This window comes from Oncorhynchus clarkii, chromosome 8 (genome assembly GCF_045791955.1).
Source record: "Oncorhynchus clarkii lewisi isolate Uvic-CL-2024 chromosome 8, UVic_Ocla_1.0, whole genome shotgun sequence".
NCBI lineage: Eukaryota > Metazoa > Chordata > Actinopteri > Salmoniformes > Salmonidae > Oncorhynchus > Oncorhynchus clarkii.
In genome coordinates, this window is record NC_092154.1 from 29,275,341 (window position 1) to 29,297,132 (window position 21,792).

General features: G+C 39.8%; 1 protein-coding gene across 8 annotated transcripts in view; it reads left to right on the forward strand.

The window, feature by feature from the left end:
• Positions 1 to 399: 399 nt before the first annotated feature.
• Positions 400 to 21,792, forward strand: part of LOC139415242 (ankyrin repeat and SOCS box protein 2-like) — a 31,063-nt gene continuing 9,670 nt past the window's right edge. Inside the window, exons 1-7 of one of the 8 annotated variants that reach the window (XM_071163185.1) lie at positions 609 to 739; positions 5,801 to 6,103; positions 14,560 to 14,729; positions 15,510 to 15,665; positions 16,112 to 16,357; positions 16,517 to 16,688; positions 21,311 to 21,358. In XM_071163185.1, the coding sequence (XP_071019286.1) occupies positions 5,808 to 6,103; positions 14,560 to 14,729; positions 15,510 to 15,665; positions 16,112 to 16,357; positions 16,517 to 16,688; positions 21,311 to 21,358 (1,088 nt within the window). In that variant the 5' untranslated portion in view covers positions 609 to 739; positions 5,801 to 5,807. Of the gene's footprint in view, positions 740 to 1,204; positions 1,339 to 5,800; positions 6,104 to 6,325; positions 6,595 to 14,559; positions 14,730 to 15,509; positions 15,666 to 16,111; positions 16,358 to 16,516; positions 16,689 to 21,310; positions 21,359 to 21,792 lie in introns of those variants that run through there. The other 7 variants (XM_071163183.1, XM_071163187.1, XM_071163186.1 and 4 more) reach the window with 7 other exon arrangements.

Genomic DNA, 21,792 nt, shown 5'->3' on the forward strand with positions numbered 1-21,792 from the left:
GACCCTTTTTTGTTGTCGTCTAAAAATAAGGAACAGGCATCCGCAATGAATTTTAACACCTCTTTGCAGTGATTGTAACACAAGACAATACCAGACTACTCAACATAAGGAACAAGTCGCAACAACAAAACCTGACCCAGATTCAGCAGATGATTGACCTAGCACATGAGGACTACAATCCAAAACACTGTACTTGGGACTACTCACACCAGTTGGTTTACATTGAACACAGACAATATCACTCAATTGTAATATGTACGAATTTGGATGAGTCACATTACCTGATGAAGATACTCACCACATTATTATTAGACAAGATGGGATGGTGGCCGTTTTGCTAGCTCCTCCTCTACCTTGCTATTTTTTGTGTGTAAGGATTTCACTGTACCATTTACACTCACTGTGTCCTGTGCACGTGACAAGTAAACGTGTTTAATTTATTACGCCAAGACTTCCAGCTATTTGTTTTGTTGTTCAGTACTATCCGTCCCTCTTCAAAAAAACTGGGCCAGCTCCCCCTCAGGAGCATTCTGAGCTATGAAGGAGGTGGATGAAAATTTGACCCTCCCCCCCGCCCTATCATATGCCTCAAGAAATATCCCAGACTGCTCGATCAGAATCCCAATTTCAGAAACCTCCACTGACAGAGAAGTGGAGAAGTCTTCGTAGGGGAGACTAACCAAAGAAGAAAACTTGGACACTTTTTTTTTTAGGAAAACAGTAAAAGTTTGGGAGAAAGGTAAGACATAGTTTTATATTAAATTGTTATTTGACAACGTTGGTGCACTCTCATTTTTTTGTTAGCTATTGACATTTTTTCTACATGGACCCAATAGTAGTGAGCATTTTTGAAATATTATTAGAAATAGTACACTCCATTAGTTATTTCAGAAATCCTTTAATTATTAGAAGGGGAGCGTATCCTCATTTCATTGTCCAATCCTAACATAATTCCAGCATTAGCCAACCTAAATACAACTTCAATTTTGTTCTTCTTCAAATCTATCGATTTGAATGACATGCTTGTGTTCAAAGGGAGTTCGCCTTAATTGACAAGCCCACCTGTACATATGTTCCTTTACTTTGCTCTTGCAGTTTCTGCCTGCCAGCCAATGTTCAGCAGTGAGTACATTAATACATATGTACTTGAGAGCCTAAAAACAGTCCTGTGCAATGGACCCATGGGATTTTGGTTTGCAGGTCTATTTATAAACTGTATCTACATTGCATGCAGGGCGATATTTGCGAATGGGCTAATGGGATACTGTAGCTGTCTTATGACTTGCAAAACACATCTTATATGGAGCAAATGATACGCTGCCCTTCAACGGGGCACTTGTAAGTATGTAGGGCAACTTATTTGGCAATAAGATGTGTTGAAGACTATGCCTGATTGTTTGAATGAATTAATGAATGAACAGTACGTGACAAAACAATTTATAGAACAGAGTATTTATTTTCTATTTTTCAAAGTATTTTTCACTTCAAATGCTGAGTGTGCTTGTTCTAATTCCTTACTTGAGAAATAGTGGTGTCTAAAATGACTGACATCCTTGATAAAGATGAGCAATAATGACTGTATAAATGCTTCAAATACTGAGCTACAGTAGATTGTACGCTCCAAAAAATTGGGAACTTATATTATTTTATTCACTTGCTCAGAGAAAGTGATTGTTAAACAAGTCATATTTCTTCCCTAAAATGTAGCGTTCCAAATTATTCACAACCCTAAAGAGTCTTGTGAATAAGGTAGTAAAAGTTGGGTATCTGGTCCCATATTCCTAGCACGCAATGACCATATCAAGCTTGTGACTCTACTAACTTGTTGGATGCATTTTCAGTTCGTTTTAGTTGTTTCAGATTATTTTGTGCCCAATAGAAATGAATGATAAATATTGTATTATATTATTCTGTAGTCACTTTTATTATAAATAAGAATATAATATGTTTCTAAACACTTTTACATTAATCTGAATGCTACCATGATTACGGACAATCCCAACTGAATCATGAATAATGATGAGTGAGAAAGTTAGAGGGTCAAAGAGGCGGCAGGGTAGCCTAGTGGTTAGAGCGTTGGACTAGTAACCGGAAGGTTGCAAGTTCAAGCTGACAAGGTACAAATCTGTTGTTCTGCCCCTGAACAGGCAGTTAACCCACTGTTTTTAGGCCGTCATTGAAAATAAGAATTTGTTCTTAACTGACTTGCCTAGTGAAATAAAGGTAAAATAAAAAAAATAATATCCCCAAGACATGCTAACCTCCCCTGTTATTGGTAAGGATGAGAGTTTAGCATGTCCTTGACCCTTTGTAACTTTCTTACTCATTATTATTCACAATTCATTCAGGATTACAATAATGGAGAAGTGTTTATATACATATTATTTATAATGAAAGTGACTCCAGAATGATACAATAGATTATTTATCATTAATTTCTATTGGGCACAAAATAATCTGTAACAACTAAAACGAACTGGAAATGCATCCAACAAGTTCGTAGAGTCACAAGCTTAATGTACAGTAGTCATTGCGTGCTAGGAATTTGAGACCAAATACTAAGCTTTTGAATCTTTAGAGGTGTCAATTTTTACCCCTACATTTTGAGAAACAATGTTTAACAAGTAATATCAATCTCTTTTTCTGAGCAATAGTAAAAGTGTAAAAACATATTTCCCATTTTATTGGGGAGCATACAATATTTGCAAAGGACTGTAAAGATTTGAAAATGATGATTCTACAGTATATTCGGAAAGTATTCAGACCCTTTGCTATGAGACTCAAAATTGAGCCCAGGTGCATCTTGTTTCCATTGATCATCCTTGAGATGTTTCTACAACATGATTGGAGTCAACCTGTGATAAAATAAATTGATTGGACATGATTTGGAAAGGCATACACCTTTTCTTTATAAAGTCCCACAGTTAACAGTGCATGTCAGAGCAAAAACCAAGCCATGAGGTCTAAGGAATTGTCCGTAGAGCTCCGAGACACAATCATGTCGAGGCACAGATCTGGGGAAGGGTACCAAAAATGTTTTGCAGCATTGAAGGTCCCCAAGAACACAGTGGCCTCCATCATTCTTAAATGGGAGAAGTTTGGTACTACCAAGATTCTTCATAAAGCTGGCCACCCGGTCAGTCTCAGCAATCGGGGGAGAAGGGCCTTGGTTAGGGAGGTGACCAAGATACCGATGGTCACTCTGACAGAGCTCTAGAGTTACTCTGTGGAGATGGGAGAACCTTCCAGAAGGACAACCATCTCTGTAGCACTCCACCAATCAGGTCTTTATGGTAGAGTGGCCAGATGGAAGCAACTCCTCAGCAAAAGGCAGATGACCGCCCGCTTGGAGTTTTCCAAAAGGCACCTAAAATAACTCTCAGACCATAAGAAACAAGATTATCTGGTCTGACGAAACCAAGATTGAACTCTTTGGCCTGAATGCCAAGACAGTGCAGGAGTGGCTTCGGGAAAAGTCTCTGAACGCCTTTGAGTGACCCAGCCAGAGCCTTGAACCCTATCGAACATCTCTGGAGAGACCCTAAAATAGCTGTGCAGCGACACTCCCCAACCAACCGGACAGAGCTTGAGAGGATCTACAGAGAAGAATGGGAGAAACTCCCCAAATACAGGGCTGCCAAGCTTGTAGCGCCATACCCACAAAGAATTGAGGCTTTAATCACTGCCAAAGGTGCTTCAACAAAGTACTGAGGAATGGGTCTGAATACTTATGTACATGTGATATCAGTTTTTTTTTATATACATTTGCTAAAATTTCTTAACAGTTTTTGCATTGTCATTATATGGTATTGTGCCTCTTTTGCATGTTATTTTGGCATTAATTTTTTTTTTTTTTTTTTTATTTTACCTTTATTTAACCAGGCAAGTCAGTTAAGAACAAATTCTTATTTTCAATGACGGCCTAGGAACAGTGGGTTAACTGCCTGTTCAGGGGCAGAACGACAGATTTGTACCTTGTCAGCTCGGGGATATGAACTTGCAACCTTCCGGTTACTAGTCCAACGCTCTAACCACTAGGCTACCCTGCCGCCCCCATATCATATTGTCACATATCAGTTTGCAAACAATGTAAAAATAAATAAATATATAATTGAGTTAATAAAGCTGCATACAAACAGACAGCTCCAACATGTAGGTATTTCAGCCTAGCTAGGTGCTTTCTGTGGTGGTGGGGCAGGCCAACAGAAAACAGGAGCATTGCACCGTGATTGGCTCAGCATTGCACCGTGATTGGCTCAGTGTTCTGTCACTCATGGGGACACCGTCACCTGCCTTTAGTAAGGGTAGACATCAATAATGTGAGCCCTTTGGGTGCTGCCATAGAGTTACATTAGTAGTGCCCTTCCAAGAAGGCTCAAGGTCATTGGCCACAGAAATGATGTAAATTCACGTTATATGCACAGTAGCTTTGATTGATCATGTCAACATCTTACTTTCACAATCTTAGCTAGCAGTCATGATCATGAATCAAGTCTACTAGCAAATCCTTTTTAATCCTTCTCATATGAAGAGAAATAATGAAGAGAAAATATAGTTAAAACGTATCAGTGCTCATCGGCCATTGGACATAAACATTACACAACAGTTTGGAGATTTCAAATTCAACAATGAGTGGTTTGTAAGAAATCAGTGACAGTGGCTAACTGCAAGCATTGCAACTGGGAAGTAGGGAATAATACGCTTTGAACGGTCATTCAACTCGGAATTGTAAATCCGGCATCTTTCTCTTTGATGACAAAATTTACCCATGAAGGACAGCCGTGACACTTTCCTGTTCAAGCACATCACAACATGAGTCCAAAAATGTCTTATGTTGCTTCATAAATTATGTAGGATGCCAGTGAGATATGTATACTGTAGCTAAGAAAGTAACACAAAGTTTATGTTGAGTAGTAAGCTGTTAGTAGCCCATGTGCCTCACCCTAATAAATAATTTGGTCCATTTTCACCAACACGGTATTGCAAACACATTGTTCGTGGCCGGTGTATGCTTGTTTGCAAACGTTTTGTGTATAGCTTTGACAGTGCTAGTGATAGTAGTACACTGTAAGAACGGTCCATCTTCTGAATTCTGTCGCTGTACATTTCAAAAGTGCTGAACACTACGTCTCTTGTCGCTCGCTCATTAATGTCTTAATCGAAATTACGGATTGCCTCTTATCTGCTTGTCGTCCCCATATGCCATAGTTTGTACATCTCAACTGTCAGTAGAAACCATATTTGTTCAAGCAAGTCAGCCATGCCAGCTATGTTTCTTTAAAAGGCAGTAAATGAGGCTGAATTAACTGTTTCGCTGCCAGACGAGACTCCGCTGAAGCCAGGTGTAGCAGTGGTACGGTGTTGGGACTGCTTTTTTTAGGCCTTAACAGTTTATGGGCAATATGTCACCGTTATAGTGCAATTAATGTATTGTTTAGTGTTTTTATTGTTTGCCCCACCAAGATTTGCATGCTAAAATTGCCACTGAACCCAGGACAAAATTATATATTGATATCCCTACCCTGTAAGCAGTATGGACAGGTTAGACAGCAATCCATGCTTTAGTGGTATTTACCTGGCCAAGTTTTTTTGCAATATCCCTGATAGTAGCATTTTCACACTTCATGTCCAAATCATCTTAAATTAACATAATTAAATTACGCAATTAAAACCAATTTATCATTTTGTAATTTGGGTAAAATAATATTTTTGCTTGGTGTGCTTAGGAATGGGTCTCGCAAGATCCAACTTTGTGGACATAATGCATAATACGTAACTGCATGCTCTCTTTTTCTCTCGAGATCCAACATGGCAGTTGCCAGCATGGCCATGCCTGGCTCCACAGCGGGCCCCACGCTGGGTTTTGATGACTACAGTCTCTACAGCAACCTGTCAGATGATGAGCTGATGCAGCTGGCTATCGAACGCAGCCTCAGTGAGACCCACGATGCCACTGCACCGGGTGAAGCCAGCAACACCACCACAGCTCTAGGAAGAAGAACAGGCCAGTATAGGGCAAATCCACCCCCAACCAGGCTGAACCCACCAAATCCACCAAGGCAGGAATCAAGCCATAGGCCGCCTACTGCCAAACCAATTGACGCGTATGTACTAGCTGAAAAGATCCTTCATTTTTTTTCATTAACCACATTATCCACTGGGTCATTGGGACAGCTTTTACATTAAGTTGTAGGCTACAGATAGTTAGTTACATGCAATACAAATTTCTTGACACAATTACATGTTATTTGCAGATGTATTCACGACTGACTGTTTTCTTAAATGAATGACTTAGTTAACGTGACTAAACTACCTACCTACTAATACTGCTAGCCGGCAAACCAAGAGGCCCCGAGTATGGGTTGTTGACATACGACACCTCGATAACATGCTGTCCTCATTGCTTCCCGTTGGGCCACGTGCGAAACACCTGTCCTATCATATCTCATGGCACTGTGTTTTTACTCAACGGGCATTTTTTAGGAATAGATCCAAGTAGCAGTCTGAAGTTCATATGCCACCATGGAGGGAAATAGCAACTAATGAAAACAAGTTTTGGTGTAGAGTTGGACGTACTGTTGCAGGCTCTAATAAGGTAGCTATGTCACGTTACAGTATTGGCAGGACAATTTCTGGATGCTGTGTGTAAATTGGCGTTCTAGCATCTAGGGAAATTGTTAAAAAATGTATAATAATTGTCCAACTGTACATGTTGGATATTAACATACTATGCATATGTTTAAAGTCTACCCCTTAGAAAAGCATTCAGAGAAACACTTGAAGGGAGATATGAACTAAAATTGTGATAGTGGACAGGTCTTTTAGATGTAATAAGAGCAATGAGAATTGATTAAGGAATCAAACAATTCACTTTTCAAGAAACACACATTATCTATTGAGTTTAGGATCCCTCCATAATGGTTTAGTTAATTTAAAAGTACACATTTGCAGCAGTCAGCTGTATTACTGAGTATGCACCTCTCTTGGATTTTCGCAAATTTTTGCACATTTTGTTACAAAGTAGGTTGAAATGGATTTAATTGTGCTTTCTTTGTGGGTCATTGATCTACCCAATACTCTAATATCAAATCATTTTTATATATACTGAACAAAAACATGAACACAACATGTATTAACATGAAATAAAAAATCCCAGAAATGTTTAATAAGCACAAAAAGCTTAATTCTCAAATTTTGTGCACAAATTTGTTTAAATCCTTGTTATATCCCTGCTAGTGAGCATTTCTTATTTGCCAAAATAATCCATCCACCTAACAGGTGAGGCATATCAAGAAGTTGATTAAACAGCATGATCATTACACAGGTGTAGCTTGTGCTGGTGACAATAAAAGGCTACTCTAAAATGTGCAGTTTTGTCACACAACACAATGCCACAGATGTCTCAAGTTGGGGGAGCATGCAATTGGCATGCTGATTGCAGGAATGTCCACCAGGGCCTGGCTGGGTGGGCCTGGCTGCCAAGTGGGTGGGCCTATGCCCTCCCCCATGGCTGCACCCCTGATCAGTTGTGATTAGGACCTAATAACATTATTTTCAATTGACTGATAGCCTTATATGAACTGTAGCTCAGGAAAATATTTTTTGTTCAGTATAGTTGTATAAGTATTCACCGCTTTGTTTTTGGCAAGCCTAAATTAGTTTAGGAGTCAAATTTGATAAGTTAGAAATGTCCTTGTTTGTGAAAGAAAATAAACATTTTGGTCCATTAAAATAACATAAATTGAGCAGAAATACAGAAATTACTATTGTAGCTGGAAACTGGTGATTTTTTTTATGGAATATCCACATAGGCGTACAGAGGTTGATTGTCAGTAACCATCACTCCTGTGTTCCAATGGCACATTGTGTTAGCAAATCCAAGTTTATCATTTTAAAAAGCTAATTGATCATTAGAAAACCCTTTTGCAATTATGTTAGTATGGTCTCATCACCACAGAGGAACTCAAGAGATCTGTCAGACTGACTTGGTGGTTCCAAACTTCTTCCATTTAAGAATGATGGAGGCCACTGTGTTCTTGGGGACCTTCAATGCTGCAGAATTGCTTTGGTATCCTTCCCAAGATCTGTGCCTCAACACAATCCTGTCTCGGAGTCCTACGGAAAATTCCTTCGACCTAATGGTTTGGTTTTTTGCTCTGACATGCACTGTCAACTGTAGGACCTTATGTAGACAGGTGTGTGCCTTTCCAATCATGTCCAATCAATTTAATTTACCACAGGTGGACTCTAATCAAGTTGTAGAAACTTCTCAAGGATGATCAATGGAAACAGGATGCACCTGAGGTCAATTTTGAGTCTCATAGCAAAGGGTTAAAGTTAAATAGTTAAATAAAGGTTCAATAAAAAATAAATAATAACAACTAACGTTACCAGCAACTGTTCCAAGGCTGTCATTGTAAATAAGAATTTACATGAGAATTAGCTAACTATCATTACTGAAATTAAGGTTCTCATTACCGAAATGGACCCAAAAAACCTGTAGGTAATAAGGGGCCTTTAGCTCAATCTGCAAGTAATAGGAGACAGCCATTATGAGTCAGCAAACAATTGACTAGATCACTAAAGCCCATTTGTGCCTCCATGGTGGTAAAGCCTTTTGTCCGTTAAGTAATGAGAAGGCCAAGTGTCGTAAAGGGGGTGTTTGAGAATAAAATCCTCATTCTGAGTTAGGGTTGCACATTTTGGGGAATATTCAGACGTGGAAACTTTCCGTGGGAATGTACTTATTAAAAAAATATATATTTCACCTTTATTTAACCAGGTAGGCCAGTTGAGAACAAGTTCTCATTTACAACTGCGACCTAGCCAAGATAAAGCAAAGCAGTGCGACAAAAACAACACAGAGTTACACATAAACAAATGTACAGTCAATAACACAATAAAAAAATATATGTACAGTGTGTGCAAATGTAGAAGAGTAGGGAGGTAAAGGCAATAAATAGGCCATAGAGGCAAAATAATTAGAATTTAGCATTAACACTGGAGTGATAGATGTGCAGATGATGATGTGCAAGTAGAGATACTGGGGTGCAAAAGAGTAAGAGGATAAGTAACAATATGGGGATGAGGTAGTTGGGTGTGCTATTGACAGATTGTGTAAGGGTTTTCGTCTTCCTCTGACGAGGAGGAGTAGGAGAGATCGGACCAATGTGCAGCGTGGTAAGTGTCCATTTTAGTTTATTAAACAGAACACTAAAGAATACAAAATAACGAAGTGAATGATACAAACGAAAACCGAAACAGTCCTGAAATGTGAAACAAACATTACAGGAAACAATCACCTACAACTCAAAAGTGAAACCAGGCTACCTAAGTATGGTTCTCAATCAGGGACAACGATTGACAGCTGCCTCTGATTGAGAACCATACCAGGTCAAACATAGAAATCCCAAAACATAGAAAAAGGAACATAGACAAACCACCCAACTCACGCCCTGACCATACTAAAACAAAGACATAACAACAGAACTAAGGTCAGAACGTGACAGATTGGCCGTGTACAGGTACAGTGATCGGTAAGCTGCTCTGACAGCTGATGCTTAAAGTTACAGAGGGAGATATGTTACAGCTTCAGTGATTTTTGCAATTCATTCCAGTCATTGGCAGAAGAGAACTGGAAGGAAAGGCGGCCAAAGTAAGTGTTGGCTTTGGGGATGACCAGTGAAATATACCTGCTGGAGCGGATGCTATGGGTGGGTGTTGCTATGGTGACCACTGAGCTGAGACAAGGTGGGGCTTTACCTAGCAAAGACTTATAGATGACCTGGAGCCAATGGATTTGAAGACGAATATGTAGTGAGGGCCAGCCATCGAACGCATACAGGTCGCAGTGTTGGGTAGTATATGGGACTTTGGTGACAAAACGGATGGCGCTGTGATAGACTACATCCAGTTTGCTGTGTGTTGGAGGCTGGAGGCTATTTTGTAAATGACATCGCCGAAGTCAGGGATCGGTAGGATAGTCAGTTTTACAAGTGTATGTTTGGCAGAATGAGTGAAGGAGGCTTTGTTGCGAAATAGGAAGCCGATTCTAGATTTAATTTTGGATTGGAGTTGCTTAATGTGAGTCTGGAAGGAGAGTTTGCAGTCTAACCAGACACCTAGGTATTTGTAGTTGTCCACCTATTCTAAGTCAGAACCGTCCAGAGTAGTGATGCTTGAGCGGGAGGGTGCAGACAGCAATCGGTTGAAGAGCATGGACTTAGTTGTACTTGGAGTCCACGGAAGGAGTGTTGTATGGCATTGAAGCTCGTTTGGAGGTTTGTTAGCACAGTGTCCAAAGAAGGGCCAGATATATACAGAATGGTGTCGTCTGCGTAGAGGTGGATCAGAGAATCACCAGCAGCAAGAGCGACATCATTGATATATACAGAGAAAAGAGTCGGCCCGAGAATTGAACCCTGTGGCACCCCCCATAGAGACTACCAGAGGTCCGGACAACAGGCCCTCCGATTTGACACACTGAACTCTATCTGAGAAGTAGTTGGTGAACCAGGCGAGGCAGTCAATTGAGAAGCCAAGGCTATTGAGTCATAAGAATGCGGTAATTGACAGAGTCGAAAGCCTTGGCCAGGTCGATGAATACGGCTGCACAGTACTGTCTCTTATCGATGCCGGTTATGATATCGTTTAGGAACTTGATCGTGGCTGAGGTGCACCCATGACCAGCTCGGAAACCAGATTGCATAGTGGAGAATGTATGGTGGGATACAAAATGGGAATGTATGGGTATTAATGGGAATATATGGGAATTAATATTATTACCATTTAAATGTAGATGTTTTTTGCATTGGATATATTTACCATATCATATGGAGACAGAAACATAAACCTTTTACCTTGTCATAAGTAGACATAATTGCAAATGATTAAATGCAAATTAGTAGATAAAGGATGTCTGGTTTGAGGGGTGTATGCTGGGCGACGAACATTCACAAATCTCTTCCAATACACATTGCCTGTGAGCATCAGAGGTGAAACAGTTGCAAACACAGTTCGAGCAAGACATTTATCAGCATTTATCTGACTACATTCCTCCATTGAGTCAAAAAACATATGATTCCAGGAGGACTATGAGCTGTTGCTATCGATAAGGTGTCTGATTCATCATTTTCACCTAGAATAGAAGTAGAGGGACTTTTGTTAGAGGTTGCTTGTTGTGAGCGCTGAGGGAACTTTATGCACTTGGCCAGATGATTCTGCATCTTTGTTGCATTCTTCACATATGATTTGGCACAGTATTTGCAAATGTACACAGCTTTTCCTTCTACATTAGCTGCAGTGAAATGTCTCCACACATCAGATAGTGCCCGTGGCATTTTCCTGTAAAGATTAGAAAAGAATGAGTAAAAAAAGTTACCAGTTTAAATGATTTCTAACTTGGCTCCTCTAAAGGCAACAAATGTCCAACTTTAGGGGGTCTCTAAATATACCGAATTTGACAGAGACCCGTGCCGACAGCAAGATGCATCAATCTCACATCATACTCTTTTTGGCCAAATGGCATCAGATACATGGGCTGCATATACTGAGAGATGGGCGCTGTTTCACTCGCTCAGATGCTTTCAGCCACTTTGCAAATTGAAGGAAAATTATGAAACATAATATGATAGGTTTTTATTTATTTTTATTGTTCACATTTTGGGGGAGCATGGCTTGCCTTGGCATCCATGAATACACGTCTCTGTAGTAGGCCATATGACAGTCGCTGAAGGTCATTACACTTATGGTGTTTGGAAAGAGACATCTGTTTACATTCATCAAATGGAGCATGCACAGTTGGATGCTGGGATTATTTTGATGCCGCAGGTATCCTACTTTTTTAAGTGATTTGTTTAACAATCAGATGAAAACATCATGACTGGTTGTGTTCATGCCACAAATGTAATAAATTTTTACCCTTACATTATGTCTTTACGATAAGGCCCTTTATAGAGGCTCCCTCAGATTTCATGGTATCATTCACACTCTGGACGCAATTCTACATTCTGTAGTTAAAAGGCTAAGGCTGTGTGATCAAACCACCAGTTCCTCCCCTGGAGGCCTACTTTACGAACACATATTTTTTCCTTAGCTGCTGCTTACCCTCCCTCTCCCTTTAGTACTTCTCAATTGTGAATGATAATTCTTCACGCTCTTCACATGCCTGCTAACCATTTGATCTCAATCAGTTTCATGGGAATATTAATTAATATTTTCTTGAATTATGTAGTGTTGCATCGTGAGTGAATTTTAGAGCATGCCTGGTGGCGTGCGCTGAGAGAGAAATGAGAACATTCCAACTATCATCCTAAATGTGATAAGACATTTGGTGGTGCGTTTGTGTTAACAGTAATGTTATACTATGCTATTATATTCGGTTATGTTATGCAGAACACAAATGAATCATTATGTGATCATGACATTGATTTAGCTTTGATGTAACTTCATTAAAAGAGCACCCTGCAGGCTCTGATATGTTAGTGATGGGAAGGAAGACAAGGAAAGAAATACCCCATAAAATGTAGTAAAAAAACATCTCCTTGCAAAAAATAAATGTATACTTTAAATATTTGGAATAATAAAGAATCAATATATATATATATATATAGTTTAGTCCCCATATTTGGGAAGTGGGTTCAAAATAATAACGATGATGATGATAATAATAATTAATAACAAATGGCATTATTTTTTATCTTATTATTTAAACAACAACACTATTTTCACATATTTTATATAGACACTATGGTGCTGGAGATAATGAACATGAGGTTGAAAAGTAGTGGAATTCCCCTTTAAAATAATTTAATACATTGTACATTGGTTGACATTTTGTGTAACTGGCCTACACACAATACCCCATTATGTCAATGTGGGATTATGATTTTAGAAATGTTTACTAATTAATAAAAAATGAAAAGCTGAAATGTTTTGAATCAATAAGTATTCAACCATTTTGTTATGGCAAGTAAAAACAAGTTATAAAAAAACTAAGTCGCATGGACTCGGTGCTTAACAAGTAATGCATTGCATGGACTCACTCTGTGTGCAATAATAGTGTTTAACATTGTTTTGTTATGACAACCTCATCTCTGTACCCAACATATACAATTACAGTATCTGTAAGGTCCCTCAGTCGAGCACTGAATTTCAAACACAGATTCAACCACTAAGACCAATGGGGCTTTTCCAATGCCTCACAAAGGGCACCTATTGGTAGACGGGTTTTTTAAAAAAGACATTGAATATCTCTTTTAGCATGGTGAAGTTATTCATTACAATTTGCATGGTGTATCAATACACTCAGTTACTGCAAAGATACAAGCGTCCTTCCTAACTCAGTTGCCAGAAAGGATGTAAACTAGGGATTGGCGACTTTAAAACATTTACAGAGTTTAAATGGCTGTGATAGGAGAAAACTGCAATGTTGTTGATCCATCCTCAGTTAATACACAATGCTAACCTAAATGATAGAGTGAAAAGAAGGAAGCTTCTACAGAATAACAAATATTCCAAAACATGCATCCTGTTTGCAATAAGGCCCTAAAGTTAAACTGCAAAAAATGTGGCAAAGAAAGGAATTTTATGCCCTGAATACAAACCGCTTTTTTTGGCAAATCCAAAACAACACATCACTGAGTACCACTCTTCAAATTTTAAAGCATTGTGGTGGCCGCATCATGTACCATGGGTATGCTTGTCATCAGCAAGGACTAGGGAGTTTTTTAGGATAAAAATAAACTTAATAGAGCTAAGCTCAGGCAAAATCCTAGAGGGAAAACCTGCTTGTGTCTGCTTTCCAACAGACACTGGGAGACAAATTCACCTTTCAGCAGGACAATAACCTAAACCACAAGGCCAAATATACACTGGAGTTGCTTACCCAGACAACATTGAATGTTCCTGAGTTGCCTAGTTACAGTTTCGACTTAAATTGGTTTGACAATCTATCGGAAGACTTGAAAATGGATGTCTAGCACAGGAGGTTGGTGGCACCTTAATTGGGGAGAATGGGCTCGTGGTAATGACTGGAGCGGAATCAGTAGAATGATATCAAATACATCAAACACATGGTTTCCAAGTGTTTGATGCCATTCCATTTACTCCATTCCAAACATTATTATGAGCTGTTCTCCCCTCAGCATCCTCCACTGTTGTCTAGCAATGATCAACAACCAACTTGACAGAGCTTGAGTTTTTAAAATAATAACGTGAAAATATTTTACAATCCAGGTGTGCAAAGCTCTTAGAGACTTACCAAGAAAAATGCACAGCTTTAATCGCTGCCAAAGGTGATTCTAGCATGTTTTGACTCAGGGGTGTGAATACTTATGTAAATTAGATTTCTGTATTTCATTTTTTATAAATAAAACATCTTTTCACTTTGTCATTATGGGGTATTGTGTAGATGGGTGAAAAAGTGAATCTATTTTGAATTCAGACTGTAACACAACAAAATGTGGCATAAGTCAAGGGGTATGAATACTTTCTGAAGGCATTGTATGTGGACTAGGTGAAAAAGGGTAAGTGGATGATGGTGGGTATGTTTGCCTATTAGAGAAGAGGACACTATTGTGAAAGCCATCCTGAATGGTGATGTGACTACGTTACGAGCTATGGCTAAAGACACCGGGAATAACATACTGCGGCCTGACAAGTATGGATGGATCCCGCTGCACGAGGCTGCATATTATGGCCAAGACCAGTGTGTCAGAGTTCTTCTTGGGGGTAAGTGCAATTCAAAACTCCATAGATGTACATAGTGATGCAAAGTCATTCATTGGATTATTGTTGTCCTTTATGGTTTAACAATGGATATTTTCTGGGCTCATGCAAATTTTTTATTTATTTTTTACATTTGAATGCAATAGTAGTCCATACCAAATAGAACACCCATTTTAACCCTAAAAACGCCAACATATTTTTTTGCTCAAAAGCACTAATGTGGTCCATTTTATTTGACCCCAAATTGGTATTCATTGCAAAAAAACACTGTCTGTCAAGCATTAACACTTTTCATTCATTTCAGGGTACATACATTTACAACTGTGCCAAATGTTGTGCATTTACCACAAAGTTCACTATTGAGCCCATATTTGCAGCTTTGCCATGCACCATTAATAATACAGAACTAGCAACCTTTCTGTTATTGGCCCAATGCTCTAACCACTATGCAACGTGCCACCCCTCACTAGTATACAAAATAAATATCATTTTTCATTCCTCCATATTAACACAGAACTCATGATACGTATATTATATTTTTTTGTCTGTAAGTAGTTGGTTGACAAAGTAAAAAAAACATTCAGAAGCATTAAAAAAAGCGTTTCGAAATGTTATTCTAAATTTACCCCTGTGGACGCTTTTATGGTTAACATTTAATTACAAAGTATTTCACAGTTTTCCATGTAAATGCCAGCTAAATAGCTGACTTTAAAAAACTGTATAAAATAAAGAAAAAACCTAGTCTCATGTTTGTCTCCTGTGTTCTTCTTTCCACTTTTCAAGCTCAACCTGGAATGATTAACAAATGCGACCTGAAAGGCCAGACTGCTCTTATCTTGGCGGTGGGCAGGGAAAGGGTGGCCTGTGTAGAGGCGCTTCTGGAGAAAGGGGCAGACCCAGAACTCGCCACCAAGGAGAGAGAGACCCCCCTCTACAAAGGTAACACATTTGCCTTAGAGACCTACTAAGACCTATATCTTCCAACCTCTTTGTCATTATCTTTTTGTTCAAAGCGTAGTAAGTCATAGACTACTTGACTGATAGTAAAATAACCTGGCCTGCAGATTTGAAAGAAAATCACTGGTATAAGAAACATGGTGGTGGAAAATCCCTCCAGACCATGCCTACACCGATTGAATGCTTTTACATTTGTGGAGAGTACTAGTGAACACGTGCACACTTCCGGAGAAAGGAGAGGTGATTGGAAGACCAATACAACTACACCCAAAATCTGCCATTACAGATTCGCTCTCCCAGTACCTGCAAGCTGTACCCTGGGAATAACCTCAAACCCTTGTTTAGGAAACACTGCCTACCATGACTAACAAAGGCTGGGAAATCTTCCATTTCTCCCCTGTCTGTCAATCTTTGACCGTATTCCACAGCCTGTGAAAGGGAGAATGCTGAGATTGTGGCCATGCTTCTGAATCACGGTGCTGTGGTGAACAAACACTGCATCCAGGGCTGGACGGCTCTCCAGGAGGCTGTGAGCCGCAACAGTGTGGAGATATGTGAGATGTTGCTCAAGGCCGGGGCTAAGCTCAGCCCAACCAACATGTACGGTATCACGCCCCTGTTTACTGCAGCCCAGAGTGGATGCGTGGAAACACTTCGATTTCTCATTAAACACGGTACGATTTTCTCCTCGAAAAGCGGGTGAATTCTGTAGGCCAAATGACATTACACCGAATTGAGACAGTCCACACACCACATAGAGCTGTTATGGAGCTCTAACCATGGATCTTTGGTTGACGTTTCTTACTGTATGTTACACTGAATATATGTTGTAGGTGCTGATATCAACAGTGAGGCCAGCGATGGGGCCACAGCTCTGTATGAGGCGGCTAAGAATGGCCATGAAGACATTGTGAAGCTTCTTCTTTCTCAGAATGCTGATGCCAACAAAGCGGGCAAGAAAGGACTTCTGCCACTACATATCGCTGCCCAACGAGGAACTGATGGGTAGGCGCAATTAGCTTCAATAACCTTGAAATATGGGAAGACATCCCCGCACAGTACACTTAAAGGGATAGTTTGCCCGAATTACAAAATTACATATTGGTTTACCCTTTACCCTGTGAGCAGTCTGTGGACAAGGTATGACAGCAATCCATGTTTTGTTTACCTGGCCACTGTTTCCAAGTGCTGTAGCACATATCCAAGGCAATGCTACCGATATTGAGCATTTTTCGCACTTCAAGTCCAAATCAGCTGAATGAAGTTACTTACAGATGATTTTTGATGCTGTACGTCTCATTATATGAGAGGCACAGTGCCTTCAGAAAGTATGCATACCCTTTGTCTTATTCCACATTTTGTGTGTTAAAGCCTGAATTCAAAACGGATGAAATAGTTTTTTTCTCTCTCACCCATCTACACGCAAAACCCCATGACAACAAAGTGAAACCATTTTTTAAGAATTTGTCAAATTTATTGAAAATTAAACACAGAAATATCTCATTTACATAACTATTCACACCTCTGAGTCAATACTATGTAGAAAAACCTTTGGCAGAGATTACAGCTTTGAGTCATCTTGGGTACGTGTGTATCAATTTTGTACATCTGGATTTGGGGATTTCCCCCCTTGCAGATTTTCTCAAACTCTGTTAAATTACATGGGGAGAGGAGGTGAACAGTGTAATGTAGTGAACATTATGCCACAATCCAGTCTGTGTATTCGTACTGTGGAATTCCAGTTCTATGTTTTACAGTAGCCAGACAGTGGGCGTGATAAACCATGTGAGCCATGTGTTGTCAGCATACTTGTGAGCAAAGTTAAACTAAAGTATACAATGCCCAGACCTCAGTTCTTACAAACATAAGCAATCTAAACAGCGGGACGTTACCATTGGCGACGAGTGAAATGCGCAAGAGAAGAATGCAATATACAAGACAAACTACATACCTATGTGAGTAAACACAGACAGCAACAACAGCCTAGCTAGCATCATATTCAGCTAACATCGTACATTACGGTACAATACCACAATAGCTGGAGCACAACTCAATCGGCTCGAGGTGGAAAAAATGGATCAACAGATTCAATAATTTTCTAGTTGCATTAGACATTGCGGATAACACACAGAAAATGGCATTACTGTTACACTATGCAGGGTCGGATGTGTACGGTATACTTGACAGACTGCAAGATACCGGAGCAGATTATGACTATGTTACAGCTGTAGCCAAGCTGAATGCAAATTTCTGTCCAAAAGTCAACACAGAAAATGGAGCAAGACAAAATGAAAACAAAATATTGGATGCTTACCACACACGATTGAAGCAATTAGCATCCACCGGATGGGGCTAAACGATGGTTCAATGGCTCTCCAACAACTACTTGATACAGGCAGCGCACAAGAGATGTCAGATAAACAAGCTGCAGGCATGGAGAATGCTCATTCAAAATCACAAAAATAACTTTCAGTGTGCACTGTACAAAATAAAAAATATAACAAAAGCCAGGGCTACAAAAATGAAAGCGCCAAAAGTCAAAACAGAATACGCAATAACTGTGGAGAAAAATTCCCACAACGAAGGAGGACAAACAAATTGCCCTGCAAGTGGGAAAAAAAGGAAATGATGTGGAAAGTTGAATCACTTAAAAAAATGCTGTAGATCACAAACCACCAAGTCCACTCCTCCAGTTGCTGAAAAACGAACCCAACAGCGTCTGAAACACAAAGTGCATAAAGTGCAGTCACAAGACGATACAAAAACAAGACACCTCACCAAGCTCTGATGATGATTATGTGTATGTTGTGTGTACACTACAGAAACCATCCCAACCACACATCCAAGTTACCATTTTGAACACAACTGTGGGTGTTATTTTTGATTCAGGTGCAAGCGTTAACATTGATGTCACATGTGACAAGTTAAAGCCCAGCTGTGAATTAAAACAGGCTAAAACAAAACATCTTTGCTTATGTCTCCGGACCACTTCCACTGAGAGGAAAATTCACAGTACCAGTCTGCTCCAAGACTAAGATGGTGGATACCACTTTCTATGCAGTCAAAGGTGACTCTGGCTCACTACTTCGCTGTCAGACAGCAACAGACCTTAGACTTCTGAAAATAATAAACTCTCGGTCCACTCCAAGTGAACCAGCTGATGGTTCATTCATAAGCCAGTTTACAAACGAATACCAGGACCTCTTCTAAGGCATTGGAAAACTCAAAGACTTTCAAGTGAAGCTGCACATTGATGACACAGTTCAAACAGCAGTACAACCACACAGGAGGATTCCTTTCCACATGAAAGAAAAAGTTCAACAGGAGCTTGACACACTACAAAGCCAAGACACCATTGAAAAAATTCTGCGGGCCAACGCCATGGGTATCCCAGACCAAAACCCAAGACCCCTGGTAAAGCCTGATCCTCAAAATGTCCCGGAAGTTTGCAGTCTACTTTGTATGATACAATACTGCTCACGGTTCATCCCAGACTTCGCAACAACCACACAGCCTCTTTGTGAGCTCACCTGGTGCAGCACACGACGACATCCTACTTTGACCCAGCCAAGAGGTCGACACTGTTAGTTGACGCCGGCCAAGATGATTTAGGTGCCATACTAAGTCAGCACAACCCTACAAGTGGCAAAGATGTCCAGATCATCGCATATGCCAGCGGAGCGCTTTCAGAGATTGAATAGCGCTACTCACAAACCGAGAGAGAAGCTCTGGCGATCATCTGGGCATGTGAACACTTTCACTTGTATCTCTACGGAGCTCACTTCACGGTCATCACAGACCATAAACGAGTAGAGCTTATCTTCAACAACCCAAAAGCCACACCCCCAGCATGACTTGAGCGATGGAGACTGAGACTACAACCCTACAGCTACACTGTGAAGTACAAAGCCAGTAAAAATAACCACGCCGAATACATGTCAAGACATCCCATCGCAGGGGAAACACCACAAAGAACCTCTTGCATGGCAGACAAATATGTGAACTTTATCATTGACAACACAGTTCCCAAAGCTGATTCTAAAAGAGGTGCAATAAGAAACAAAGACTCAGCTCTACAGAAGGTGATGTGCCTATTGTCCACAGGAACTTGGCAAGATTCACTACATGACACACAAGATGTTGATTTCCAAACATTAAAAACACTTTTTCGCATGAGACATGAACTAACAATCAATGCACAAGAAAACATCCTTTCTGAGAGGAACACGGCTCGTTCTTCCAGCCTTTCTCCATAACAAAGCAATCAACCTAGCTCACACAGGACATCTAGGTATTGTGAAAACAAAAGAGCTACTGAGAGAGAATGTTTGGTTTCCAGGCATGGATGACATGGTAGAAAAAGCAATTCAGCACTGCATTCCATGTCAAGCTGCCACTGCAGGAAATCATATGGAACCACTGTCTATTTTCGAAACATTGACAAAGTACCTGAGATTGTAAAAATGGACAATGGACCTCCCTTCAATGGACAGTCCTTCACAGATTTCAGCCACTACCTTGGATTTAAACACAGAAAGATAACACCTTACTGACTGAGAGCTAATGCTGAAGCAGAACGCCTAATGAGAACACTCAAGAAGTCTGTCACAGTCACAAACTCTGAAGGAAAGCCTTGGAAACAAAATCACGACAGTTTTCTGAGAAACTACAGCGCAACCTCTCACGGAACTAATCAACAAGAAAGAAAACTTTGCACTACACTTCCCACAATGCCTCACTTCGCACCAAACATCAAGCTACGTGACATGCAAAGCAACGTATGAAAGAGACTGCTGACTACAAGAACCGAGCACAAATCTCGACACTCAAACGAGGAGACACGGTACTCTGCTGTCAGCATGTCAAAGGAAAACTCACGACTCCCTACAATCCTAAACCTTACAAAGTCATAAGAATCAAAGGATCGATGATAACGGTGGCACGCTCTGGATGTCTGGAAACCAGAAACTCATCCTGCTTCAAAAAGCTCCCACCGTCTCAATGATGAAGACCACTGTGCTCTTGGAAACTTTCAACACTAGAACACTAGTTTTATACTCTTCCCCAGATATATGCCTCATCACAATAAAATCTCTGAGATCTACGGACAGTTCCTTGGACTGTCAACTGTGGGATCTTAAACATGTGTGTTTCTTTCTAAATCATATACAAACAATTGAATTGACCACAGGTGGACTCCTATCAAGTTGTGAAATCTCAAGCATGATCAAAGGAAATTGGATGACCCTGAGCTCAATTTGGAGTGTCATAGCAACGTGTGTGAATATTTAAGTAAATTAGATATTTCTGTACTTTATTTTCAATACATTTGCAACATTTCTAAAAACATGTTTTCACTTTGTCATTATGGGGTATTGTGTGTAGCTGGGTGAGAGAAAAAAAACAATTTAATCCATTTTGAATTCAGGATGTAACGGAATAAGTCAAGGGGTATGAATACTTTCTGAAGGCACTGTATGTTTATTCTCAATTTCCATTTTACAAATAGCCTACACCAGGGATAGCCAAATGATTATAATTATGTTGCGTACCTCTGGCCTACATATTATTATTATTATTATTATTATAATATATATTATTATCATACATTATTGTATTGTTTCCAGAAAAACCCTGCTGACCTATGACTTCTACAATTATGACAAGTCAGTTAAGTAAGTGCCTTTGTCTGGAGTTGCCAATGAAGTTGTGGTAGATAAGCGCTCCTTTAACATGTGACTTTAACCCAAGCTTTGCTCAGTAGAATATTTATTTATGAGTTATTAAAATGTTTTTTGGTCCTCTGTAATATTGTTGTATATTAATATTTTCATGTTTTCTGTAACCATTGCTTTGTTTATGGAGGTTTACTTTGTGTTAGCTTTTTAATGTGTTTTTTTTTTGTCATTAATGTCAGTAAATGTAATCATTCACACTCAATCCATTGAGTGGCATGATATCCATGATGTTCATCCCCCATGTGGTCAATGTGTGTGGTATGACAACAGAATTATCTAAGCTTTTAGCGTTATAGCAAGCTGTCCGTTTACAGTATCAGAGGAGACCTGCTCACACAAAGTGAGTTGGATGTTGGAAAATAGCTCCAAAG